General features: G+C 39.6%; 1 protein-coding gene and 1 long non-coding RNA gene across 2 annotated transcripts in view; one reads left to right on the forward strand and one right to left on the reverse strand.

Annotated features, from left to right (window-relative positions):
* LOC144084461 (lysosomal cholesterol signaling protein-like) lies at nucleotides 1-12,295 on the reverse strand. The gene is given in 18 exon segments (XM_077612915.1): nucleotides 1-444; nucleotides 1,332-1,469; nucleotides 1,536-1,696; nucleotides 2,899-3,062; nucleotides 3,065-3,184; nucleotides 3,256-3,487; nucleotides 3,553-3,640; nucleotides 5,757-5,841; nucleotides 5,919-6,042; nucleotides 6,123-6,206; nucleotides 7,116-7,271; nucleotides 7,350-7,521; nucleotides 8,608-8,675; nucleotides 8,750-8,902; nucleotides 8,962-9,146; nucleotides 10,350-10,479; nucleotides 10,537-10,684; nucleotides 12,069-12,295. Coding segments are annotated over 18 exon segments (2,427 nt in total). The 5' UTR covers nucleotides 12,239-12,295; the 3' UTR covers nucleotides 1-395.
* LOC144084463 (uncharacterized) overlaps nucleotides 11,987-12,892 on the forward strand; it is a 5,918-nt gene continuing 5,012 nt past the window's right edge. The window contains exon 1 of the long non-coding RNA XR_013303821.1: nucleotides 11,987-12,306. This is a non-coding gene — a long non-coding RNA (uncharacterized LOC144084463). The remainder of the gene's footprint in view (nucleotides 12,307-12,892) is intronic.

Raw genomic sequence — 12,892 nt, forward strand, 5'->3', positions numbered from 1 at the left:
TTGATGTTGACAAACATTTATTGCCATTCATGGCAGCCAACGAGTTAATGATTGATTAAAATACATTTGTACCATTTCATTGGCAATAAAGATTAAAATAAAAATGCTCAACTGTCAGTCAACGTATTTATCTACTAATGCTTTCATTCTTTTTAAATAAAAGCCTGTCATTTTAGACAGGCGGAAGACTTTTCACATCCAATGAAGGGATACCTAACCTACCTACTCGTGTTTGTACTATAGAGTGAATTAAAAAAAAACATGTTCAATAGATGTAAAAGTATCAGATGTGAAATTAGGGACCATCATGATGGACGGAAGAACGGCACCGTAAGGCACTTTGTGAAGGGTTCATGGTGGTCATGCTGGTGTTGATGCCAGTTCTAATTGGACCATCAGAGCAAGGATTCACCGGTCGGAGTGTTTGAACTCTCTCCTGAAGTACTGCGGGGTAGAAGTGCCAATATTAATTAGATAGAAGAGAACATAGACACCAGTCAGATCGTGACCGGACATTTCGTCGCCGGACGCTTCGTCGCCGGACAGTTCGTCGCCGGACAATTCGTCGCCGGACTCGCGAACGATTGTTTTTAAAATAAAAGGCAATAAATACAATTATTTTATTAAAAAAATTATTAAAAAGAAGACAAAGGAAATTCACATATTCTTTAACACACTATGCACGAAACGGTTCCTACATTGAGCGCTGCACGTTTGGAAAGACCCCAAAAAGAATCAACATGAAATTCACAGATGGGAGTTTTTATTTTATTTTCTTTAATAAATAAAAATAAAAACTCACATCTGTAAATTTCACTTAGATTCTTTTTGGGGTCTTTCCAAACGTGGAGCGCTCAACGTAGGAACCGTTTTGTGTGCATGTGAATTTCCTTTGTCTTCTTTTTAATAAAAAATTTAATAAAATAATTTTATTTATTGCCTTTTATTTAAAAAATGGAGCGCTCAATGTAGGAACCGTTTAACGTAGGAACTGTTTCGTGCGTAGTGTGTTTAGAGACGAGCCCATTTAGTACGCACACGCCCAAATGTTAATATGTTTGTGTTGTCGAGCGGGTTTTTTCTGTTTTATTTTTTTTAATAAAGAATATGTGAATTTCCTTTGTCTTCTTTAATAGTGGGTAAGGTTAGTGGTTAAGGTTAGGCGAACTGTCTGGCGACGAAGTATCCGTCGACGAATTGTCCGTCGACAAAGTGTCCGGTCGACGAAGCGTCCGTTCGACGAAGCGTCCGTTCGACGAAGCGTCCGGAGACGAAGCGTCCGGCGACAAAGTGTCCGTCGACGAAATGTCTGGGTACCGGTCAGACCATACCTGCGTACGTGGACTAGCCCTTGCACACATTGCTCCTTGTGGTAGCGCACAAACTGCGTGCAGGTGAGTCGGACCTCCTCGCGACCTCCCGAGTGACTGTTCCCATCCACGTCTCGACCTCGCCACAATGCCGACAACCTGTCGTCACGACGACGATCTGGCAATTGCCCTGTTTAATGTGTTTGGTGCCGGCGATGAACTAACCTCCTCTTGAAGGGAAGGACAATGAGGTGGCGGTCCAGGCCGAAGATGCCGAAAGACAGAAAGCCTTGTCCGTAGTTGGCTACTGCGCAGAAGAACTGAAGCTCCAAGTAGAGACGGCCGGGGTCTTTGTTAAGCAGCCACCAGAGACAACTTGACAGGTTCTGCAAGCGACAGAATGTTTGAAGGATGCATGCTGACTAGGTATAATGTTGGTTGAACGCCCCATGGATTAAAACAAAATAAAACAATACAGTGGTACCTCGAGATACAAGCCTAATGCGTTCCGGGATTGAGCTTGTATGTCGATTTACTCGTAACTCAAACGAACGTTTCCCATAGAAAACAACTAAAAACAAATTAATTCGTTCCAACCCTCTGAAAAAACACCAAAAACAGGATATTGGATTGGAAAACCTTTGTATTTGTTCTAATTTGCCATCTATTAACAAAGTAACAAATAACTAGTGTGTTTAATAGTACTAAAATTAGACGGATTTCGAGGAGGGGAGAGAGAGAGACTTTTACATAACAAACAAATTTAAATGAACTTGGATTACAATGCAGACACATTCAAAAATAAGTTTAATCTAACCTTACACTAAACTTAATTCTAATTTTGTTTTACATTTTTATACCTTTCTTCTAACCGGGTTGGCTCTATTTGCCCCACCTCCACCCTGACTTTCAGATGCAACCTATCAAGGGTTGTTTGCTTTTGTCTTCCCTTCAAAATATTCCCAAAATGATGCACACAAATGTCCTCACAATAGGATAACGCACGACCACTTGCCAACGAGAAGTAGTGTATACTCCGGTCGTATTATCGTCATTTTGCACTGAATAACGGGAAAAAAACACTGAAAAAATGCAACGCTCCACCCAGTGCTCGTAGAGAGATTACACGAGGGAGTTGCAACCAGAAAGACAGTGCCCACGATGTTCTTATGAGCAGCCTCTCGCGTCCGCAGTATGCTCGTATAACAAAATCTGTCTCGAATCTCAAGATAAATATTTGCCCGAAATTTTACTCGTATCTCAAATTGCTCGTATGTTGGGGCACTCATATGTCGATGTATTAATGTACAAAGAAATACAAGTAAAGTGAAGTGTCTTTATGCTTATAAAGCTAAAAAAATGGCCTCCGCGTGGTGTAGAGGTTCATTTGCCCGACTTTGTTGCGGGCAGGCGCAGGCTCGAATCCCGCTGGTGGTGGTATGATTGTGATTGGAGTGAAAAGCAAATGATATACATTGGCTTAGCCAATCGATTTTAGAACAGGAAGTCACACGAATGTATCACTGATGTGCACCATGATTTATGACATTTCGTATTTTCAGAATAATAAACATGAGGGATTTCTTACCGCTAACAAGCTGACATTAAGCAGCAGACAGAGTAAAACATGTCTGACTGTCTGTTTTTCATCCACGGCTTGGTGATGCTCATTGCGCATCTGTTGTGAAGATAAGGACCTCTGCTGGTGCCCGTCACACACCGCTTCTGTGTGGCCTGCAGAGGAAATAGCCTATTATTGGCAGTCAAAATTATGGCTGGAAAAAATGATGACATGCCTGTGCTGTTGCCGCGATTGATCTGTGTGCTGGTGATCATATCCGGCATGGACTGGAGCAGAGGGGGCGTGTGGAGGTCTAACAAAAAAATGATTAGCATCATTCTTCATGATTATCTCTCCAAAAAGCTACACGCAAGCGCAAGCCACCTGAGTTAATACTGCCGGCGGAAGGAGAAAGTTCCCCTAAGTGTTCTTGCTGCTGCAATGAGTCCTCCACACCAGCAGGAACCCTCAGCAGCTCCTCCCCAGAGGTGAGCGGTGCCGCCGCACGACTCAGCACATGGTAGCCTCGTTGCTCACGCGCTCCCTGGCTGAGGCCCATCAAAGAAACAGCGGCCAATGCCAAGCTGACTGCAAGCACTACCGCCGTGCTGATAATCTGCAAGAAAAACCCATTCACATTATTCATAATAATACGAATGATTCAGAATGTCTTTGCCTTACCTGAGCTTTGCCATAGAAGAAGGCAGAGTCGATGGAGTCGGTCGTCTGGCCTGTTAACAAAAGACCTCCCACCACGAAGAAAGGCACCCTGAACACATAGCCATTCATTAAAGCAACAAAATAAAATCATAATGTGACATTCATTTGAAGTCAAAAACTCATCTCATTTTCTGAACCGCTTTATCCTTACTAGGGTGGTGGGGGGTGCGGGAGCCTATCCCAGCTGACTTCAAGCCAGAGGCGGGGGACACCCTGAATTGGTGGCCAGCCAACTGCAGGGCACAAGGAGACAAACAACCATTCACGCTCACACTCGTACCTAGGGGCAATTTGAGTGAAAAATCAGCTTACCATGCATGTCTTTGGAATGTGGGAGGAAACTGGAGTAAAACCCACACAGGCCCAGGGAAAACATGCAAACTCAACACAGGTGGACTGACCTGGATTTGAACCCAGGACTCCCACTGTGAGGCCGACACGCTAACCACTAAACCACCGGGCCATCCTTAAGTCAAAATGTGTCAAATTTGTTGAGTACAAAACAATGAACTCACGATACCACTGTATCCAGATCGGTTACTCAAAATTTTTACATATTTTACATAATTTCACAAGGATGTAAAATAGTTTAGAGGACCAGGATAGATTTACTGAATTCTATAGATTGGACTATGCTGATCCACAACCTATAGTCATTTTCTTTGTAAAATACATTTTTTAAAAAGCCCAAAAACAGATGTAATCCCATTTCAATGTTGACGAGAAAACTAGAATACTACTACCGAGTGTGGTAACGAACGGACGGACTCGCGTAGATGCCCTCTTCCTTTTCATTAGTGTGGCGGCAAGGGTTTAAGTTGTTTTATTTAGCAAGAAAATTAATTGTTTTATCAGTAAATGCTTCATAAATGTGTAGGAAATTGGAACAACACGAACACTGCCAATGTAAGCACTTATCTTGTTTTTGACCTCCCGGCTGAAGAACTTAGTGAATTGGACAAATAGAAGGAAGTGGTGCAGGCGGTAAGTAGTCTATTTTGTTGTTTTATTCCGATTATTTTCCTCAAGACTGCTTTGACTAACTGACAAATGATGTGTGGCCAATGAGATTTATTTTATTTTGCAGTAAACTATACTGGAGTTAGATGGTTACTGTTGGAGTTATTTTGGGTAATATTATGTGTGTGTACAACGAAGAAATATTAATCATTATATGTATGTGTGGAATATTAATCATTATATGTATATGTGAAATATTAATCATTATAAGCTCAGTATAACTGTGACCGAAGGACACTTCCCCCTGTCGCTGGTTCCGAGGGCGTTGAATTGTTTTGCACTATTCCGAGGACTATTGACCTGACAGATCACCCAGTCCCGGGCTCCAAGGACTGTTGATCTGGGTTCGCAATGAAGATCTGTGAAGGACTCTTAAATTGCTTTGACTTGGATTCCGGAGCAGATGACGATAATCGAATCGACTTCCGAAAATACTCGCATAGTTTTAAAATAGTGTTGCTCGCTTCACCTAATATGGAAATTGTTTTCCTCGCTTTGTAAATTCTTATGCAGTTGTTTTTGGTTTCCGACCTTAATTGTTGTTTTGAAGACCTGATATGCAATTGTTGTTGCAGTTGTTTTTTGACCTTAATTGTGTTGAATGAGATAAACTTAATTGTTTTGATTCTAATGCAACTAAATGTGACAGAAGAGGATGTCTTTCTTTAGAATGATCCGTGACGGGGACGAGTCAGGACCGATTCTCACTTGCAAGTTAACGCTGGATCATGTCTCCGATGTCTTTCCTTTTATTAAAGTATATCTATTAATGAACCTATCAGTTACCATGTAGACAAGCTACCCTAGTCATCAGCATGGGAACAAGAAAAAAGGCTTTAGTTTCCATTGTTGTCTTGCCCCGTGTCTATTCTGTTGTTTTAATTATTTTCCTGATGTTAGCTGGTTAGCATAGCATGTGGACCAAGGTCCTCTAGTTGATATTGCAAGGGAACCAAAACAAAAGATTTATCTGGCCCTGTTTTCTCGGCCAGCATCGTCAAAAGTGCACCTTGAAAAATTCGGGTTTTAATTTCAGATGATAAAATATTAGATTGGATTCTAGCAACACTCACAAACTGAGTGATGTTTGCCAGACCTTACTACTTGAAAATGGAACTCAAAAGCAGTGATTGGGAAGAACTCACCCCCAACCCAGAATCATGAAAATGGCCGGCCGTAGCCTAAGCAGATCATCTCTGCTGGTAAGCGCCAAGCAGAGGGGGATTAAACCTAAAAAATACAGTAGAGGAGAGAAGCATTGGTTAGTAGGCAGATGAACAGCATCAGGAAAAAGTGGAGACACTTGCCCGTCCAAATGTAAGTGCTGTATAACGAGCCGTAGAGCAGCACAAACGTAAGCATTTTGGAAGTGAGATTATCCTCTTGTCTGGCTAGAAAATTCCATAGAATCATGCTTACGCACACCAGGAACTGGAACAAGCACACAAACATGATCAAGTAAACTCAAAATGTGAATTTCTTGTACGTATTGTGTTATGTTCAAGACTGACCTGTGCTAAGAAGAGATTTAAGGCAAAGAGGTGGGGAAGACGCTTGAATTTCCCACTGAGCAGCAATACAGCAATGGTCCAAACCTGACAGGAATTTTAGGGAAAATAAATGTTGGTTGTAATTAATTGACACATTTCTTGGCGTTACCCATCGTAGAGACTGATCATTTAATTTTAAATTTCTATGACTGATAATTTGGCTTTTCCTAGTCCACCTACCCTCGAAATATTAGACAAACTGAGAAATAAAAAAGTGAAAACAACAGTCGGAAGATAAGAACTAAATTTGAAAATAAAAATATAGTCCATGAACAATTCTTAAATGAGTCTGTATCTTTTAAGCATACTACCTTAATATTTTGTTTCACTTGGAAAGTTATTCTCACACTGTGTAAGTGTTACAATCTGAACAATTTGTAATAAATCAGATGAACAAATTGCAACCGACCATCTATTCCAAGGGTGTCAGACTCGGGTTGGTTTGCGGGCCGCTTTAACGTCAACTTGATTTCACGTGGGCCGGACCATTTTAGATATAATATTTAGATTTTTTTTAATAAATGGATTAAAAGAACTGGATTAAAAGACCTGAATATTCAGTTTTTTATAGATCTAAAACATTGTTTATTTTAGCTTTTTTTTATATATTTTTAGATTTTACAAAATGATTTTTGAACTAAAAACACGGAAAAAAATGATTAAAAAATTACAATTATTGATAAAAGGGGGAAAATCAGGAAATGTAATATACATCTCTACTCTTCATTTTAATTTGATCCTAAAACAGAAAGTCGGCACTCATGATTTACTTTCCCAGGCCACACAAAATGATGCGGCGGACCAGATTTGGCCCCCGGGCCGCCACTTTGACACATGTGATCTATTCTAATGGTAGTTGAATACTTGATCGGACCTCAACTAAATGAGAAATGTTTGCTTTGGTGGGAAAATACAGGCAATCTCTGCTTTGTTTAGTTCCTGCGGTGTCCGTACCAGCGCTAACAGGCAAACAACACTGATGTTGAAGCTAACATTCTCAAGTTCAGCCACCAGAGGAGCCGGATCCATCAGCGGTATAGTCAGCAACCATGCGGAAACGTACATGATGGGCGCCGAAAGGAACGTACTAATCACCATGCCCGACGTCACCTGCAAGAAGACATCTTTTTAATTGCTATCATGGCACATCATAGAATATTGGTACCTCAAGTGCTATGCTTCACTCACCACTTCCAGCTCCATACCATAGTGGGCAGCGTAGATGGCCACGCTCGGCGCTGTCGGGAAGACGCCATAGAGGAAGGCAAAGTTGGACAAGCTTGTGTGGTTGGCACTAGTGCTGTTGACGCCAACGTCCAAAATCTCCATCATGTCTTTGCAGAACAGTGGCATTATCAGACTGAGGGGAACCAAGTGAAAAGTTCCAATCCAAAAAGAAAGAGGTATTCAACATAAGTTTCATTTTTTTCCAAAATGAATGCCGAATTGCTCTATAGTTTTTACTTAAAATATATTAAATAAAAAAGGCATTAAGATAGAAACAATATATATATTACAAACACAAAAATTTTAATATATGCTTTTGCCTTTAACTCTTTGACGGTACAGTAATATCTAAAGATACAAGCTTAAGGTGTAATGGGACCGAGCTCGTATGTGAATTTACCCGTATCTCAAATGAATTTTTCCCATAGAGAATAGCTCAATACAAACTAATTCGTTCCCACGTCATGCATACACCATTTCTATTATTTCGTGCTTAATATTGATTGTCATCATACGCTTTTTCTTCTCACTACCCTTCATTGCACCGGCTTGCTTTGAACCCATCGTTTTCCCTTACTTCTGCACTGATTAACAAAAAAAAAAACACGTAAAAAATGCAACCTGTATGGCCAGTGCTCTTAAATATCTTTACGCGAGGGAGCTGCGGCGAGAAAGACAGAGCGATGCTGTTCTCATAAGCAGCCTCTCGCATACTCGGTCGGCCACGCGGACGGCCGGATCGGGAACCATCTTGTATGCTCGTATCTGAAGGCAAAAATTTGCTCTGAATTTTCCTCGCATTTCAAATTTCTCGTATGTTGGGACACTCGCATGTCAAGGTATTACTGTATTGTGAAATGATTTTTTGCTATTAAAGTTTATGATTCAAGGGACATCGAAGAGAGACTTTATCATATCAAATGGTTGCATATGGCAATGTTATGGATTCTACGGCCATGAAAAACACGTTTCCTTAAAATATGAAATTAACGTGGAAATAAATATTATATTGGCAGTATCAATTGTAATTTAAACTAAATTTTGAGAAAATTAAGGATTAAATATAGAAATCAATATAATGATAGCAATATCAATATATTTTTATAGAGAAAATTCAAATTTAATTTAATTTACAAGAAAAAGACAAAGAGACAGACATTCAGGGATAGAAATACAGAGACAGATTGGTTAAACATTTCCATAATCAATTATAACTCACAGTTTGGCAGTGATCAGGAGAATCAAGGCGACACCAGCGTCTCGTGTCAACTTCCTCAGCTGACCAACCTGGGACACAAAACCCTCTCAGTCAGGCTCTCTTAATTAACACATGCTTCACGCATAAAAAAACATGACCCGACCATAGTCAGCCCAAGGTAGAACAGCGCGGCCCCTCCAAAAGAATTGGCCAAGCCGTCGATGAATTGGGACAGCACTTCGGGGATCTTCTGGTCCAGAGCAAAGTGAGAGATAATGCCCACCACCACCATGAACACGATGGGGTTCTTCAAAACCTGCAGGAACGAATTGAAGATCATTTGAGGATTTTGTCCCTCTGACAACGACATGGTACCTGCAGGACGACGACCGCCAGCACTCGGGCCGTGCTTCGCTCAAGCTCGTGGTCTGTCTGTCTTCTCCACCTCTGCACCTCGCATAAAGCAAAGCCGATCGGATTGAGGAGCATGAGCGAGACGGGGGCCACCAGGTAGATGTATTGCAGATACTCCGGGTACGTGCTTCGATACAAAGCATCCACTGGAAAAATACCCCGCCTATGTCAAAAATGGACTACCATATTTTCTAGACTATAAGCCGTTTTGACTGGGAGGGGCGAATAAACGTTCATTTGCACCCTTCCAATCAAAATGAATTGAACATCTAGTGCTGTCACAGTGGCAGCCACTGAGAAAACATCGATACTATTCTCCCATGAGATTTTGAGAAGTAACTATGTTCCATTTTTGTCAGTGACAACATCTCAATTTCAATATTGTCACACCCTGAGTTTAAACACTCGTCATCATTGTGCATGGGGTTGTTGTGCTAAATGAAATGAAAACCTCTTTTTTATTATTTTTGACAACAAAGTATAAAGCTTGTTTGTTCAAGAAAAATCCATAGATTAGCTATATAGTCAGTAAAATGTGGTATCTTAGACAGTCATACCTCTACTTACGAATGCATCCAGGTATGAAATGTTCAGGTTACAATTTTTTTAATTTGCAAATGAGTGACTCAAGATACGAAAAAGATCCAAGTTACGAAATCTCTCAAGAAGTAGATGCATTTACTTATCTGTTATTTTATTTTTAAAATATTGTCGTGGATGCATTGATTCTCACTTTACAACCTTGCTACCCTCTACTGGTTTCTCATTGGCTCTCTTACAACAACCACTATCCATATTTCAAGATTCTCGCTTACATACCGGTCCACCTCGGCTAAATGCTCCCCTTATTAATGATTGCAATTCCCCTTATAAAAACCATACAAATGCAACGCGGCACATAAAATGTACTACAAAGTGGACAGCTTTCGGCCCTGGTAGATCTGACAAACACTAGTATTACGTCGCCAATTACAACGGCTGCGGCGGGAACTCTTTCATGCTTGTTATTAATTTCAAGACATTAATAAATAATTTTCTTATAATTTTCTCTCATTTTTGTGTGTTTTTCACATCTTTCATACAAAATTGGGACACACAAAATGTTTAAAGAGTTCAGTTGGCAGTTGTGTGAGGACCGTGGAACGAATTTGAGAATTTACATTTAAAGTACCGCTCTACTTACAAAATGTTCAAGTTACAAAACAAATTCTGGAACAAATTAATTTCGTAAGTAGAGGTACGACTGTATTGTGCTACATCGTTATTGTGATATATAAAATCGCCCATAGTGTTGGTCTTCATCGCCCAGCACTACTACAGTATATACAAGTTCTTGTGTGGTAACTCACCTATTGGATAGCCTAAGGCAAAGTCATTGCTCTGAGTAGCAAAGATGGCATATAGTCCAGCTTTGCCGTATCTGTTTTCCGGACTGGCAACCATCAATGTGAGCACACACACTAACACGAATACAGCCACCTAAACACACACAAATTCTATTTTATCAATAGTCGGTATCAAGGATAATAAACTGACCTTGGCGATTAGGACACTCCATAGGAAGGACCAAATGACATCACCGAACTCCAGCAGCACCATGTTCTTGAAGAGCAGAGCCGGGAGTGCAAATTTAGACACAAAGTTGCCAAGGCCTTTGGCCTGGTTCTCAGTGATCATGTCAGCCCTATTGAGGGATAACAAACACTTGAATAACATATTCAGACCTTATCATTCAAGATTTTATAGATATATGTATATATGTATATATATATATATATATATATATATATATATATATATATATATATATATATATGTATATATATATATATATATATATATATATATATATATATATATATATATATGTGTATATATGTATATATATGTATGTATATATGTATATATATATGTATATATATATATGTCTATATATATGTGTATATATATGTATGTATATATGTGTATATATATATATGTCTATATATGTATATATATATGTCTATATATATGTATATATATATATATATATATATATATATATATATGTATATATATATATATATATATATATATATATATATATATATATATATATATATATATATATATATATATAACTGTATGTATATATATAATTACGTTATATGCAGGTGTTGTATGTATGATGACAATAAAGGCCTTGCTTTTCTCATTTAATATTCTTAACCACTTTATCCTCACTAGGGTCGCAGGGGGTGCTGGAGCCTATCCCAGCTGACTTTGGGTGGGGGACACCCTGAATTGGTGGTCAGCCAATCGCAGGGCACAAGGAGACAAACAACCATTCACACCCACACTCATACCTAGGGGCAATTTAGAGTGTCCAATCAGCCTACCGTGCATGTCTTTGGAATGTGAGAGGAAACTGGATTACCTGGAGAAAACTAGGATCTTTTTCATATTTGGAGGCACTCATTTGCACATAAAAAGCTTTTGTAACCTGAAAATCTTATACCTAGAGGCATTCGTAAGTAGAGGTATATATATATGTATATTTGTACAGGTAAATGTATATTTGTATATGTATATATATACATATATATATATATATATATATATATATATATATATGTGTATATATATATATATATATATATATATATATATATAAATAACTGTATGTATATATATATATATATATATATAATTACGTTATATGCAGGTGTTGTATGTATAATGACAATAAAGGCCTTGATTTTCTCATTTAATATTCTTAACCACTTTATCCTCACTAGTGTCGCAGGGGGTGCTGGAGCCTATCCCAGCTGACTTTGGGTGGGGGACACCCTGAATTGGTGGTCAGCCAATCGCAGGGCACAAGGAGACAAACAACCATTCACACCCACACTCATACCTAGGGGCAATTTAGAGTGTCCAATCAGCCTACCGTGCATATATTTGGAATGTGAGAGGAAACTGGAGTACCCGGAGAAAACATGCAGATCCCACACAGGTGGATAGGCACCCCCCGGGACCCTAGGGAGTATAAAGCGGGTCAGAAAATGAGATGAAAATGTAAAACCCGCCTTCCAGCCATGTATCCGCAGAGAATGATTCCGAAGCACTCGAGCAGGGCAGGAAACAGCTTGTCGATAGACATGTGAGGTCCAGAACCACTACCACCGCCAGGGCTCGTCAGGGAGCCGTGGGAGATATTCTTCCCGTGGATGAACACATATCCGCCGGCTGTCTCCATAGTGACGGCCCGGGCTGCTATGGAGAGAAGATGAACACCCTTCGTGGAGGAAGAAGGCAAAAATAAAGGTAAACTTGTTTTAAGATACGTTAACGCATGTCATCATAACACGTAATGTAAGTAATAATCTCACTTGACTGAAAAGGTATTAACGTGAATTTAAAGCGTCTGTTGTCAAATTAAATATATTTGAATCAAATTCTGTAAGAAGGGCTCGCCCGATTTTAGCCTCATTAGCTACTGCATGCTAAAAACATCAGGGCACGTCCACCACTGTACACATTCACGACATTTATTCCTCTTCATTTTAAGCAAATCGGACCTTATAATAAACACAAACAGCACGTTTTAGTCACAATGCTCACCTTTATTACTCAAATCATCGTTTTGTCCGCGAAATCTCTTGCTACGCGTGAAGGTTCATTGCCTTCGAGAGAGAAGCGGTAGGAATTTCTGAATCTGACAGCTGGAAGTAACTGACAGGCGAGTGGGCCAATCAAACTAGAGAGTTGAATCCGTAGCCCTCTGCAATTGGCTTGAAGATATAAGGGCGGGGCCAGAGGGGCGGTGGAATGGATCATGTGATGTTTTTGATTTCCATAAGTTTATAAATATTTCAAGTCTTATTGTGCTTAATTTTATTTCATCTGAATT

Source organism: Stigmatopora argus, chromosome 11 (genome assembly GCF_051989625.1).
Source record: "Stigmatopora argus isolate UIUO_Sarg chromosome 11, RoL_Sarg_1.0, whole genome shotgun sequence".
NCBI lineage: Eukaryota > Metazoa > Chordata > Actinopteri > Syngnathiformes > Syngnathidae > Stigmatopora > Stigmatopora argus.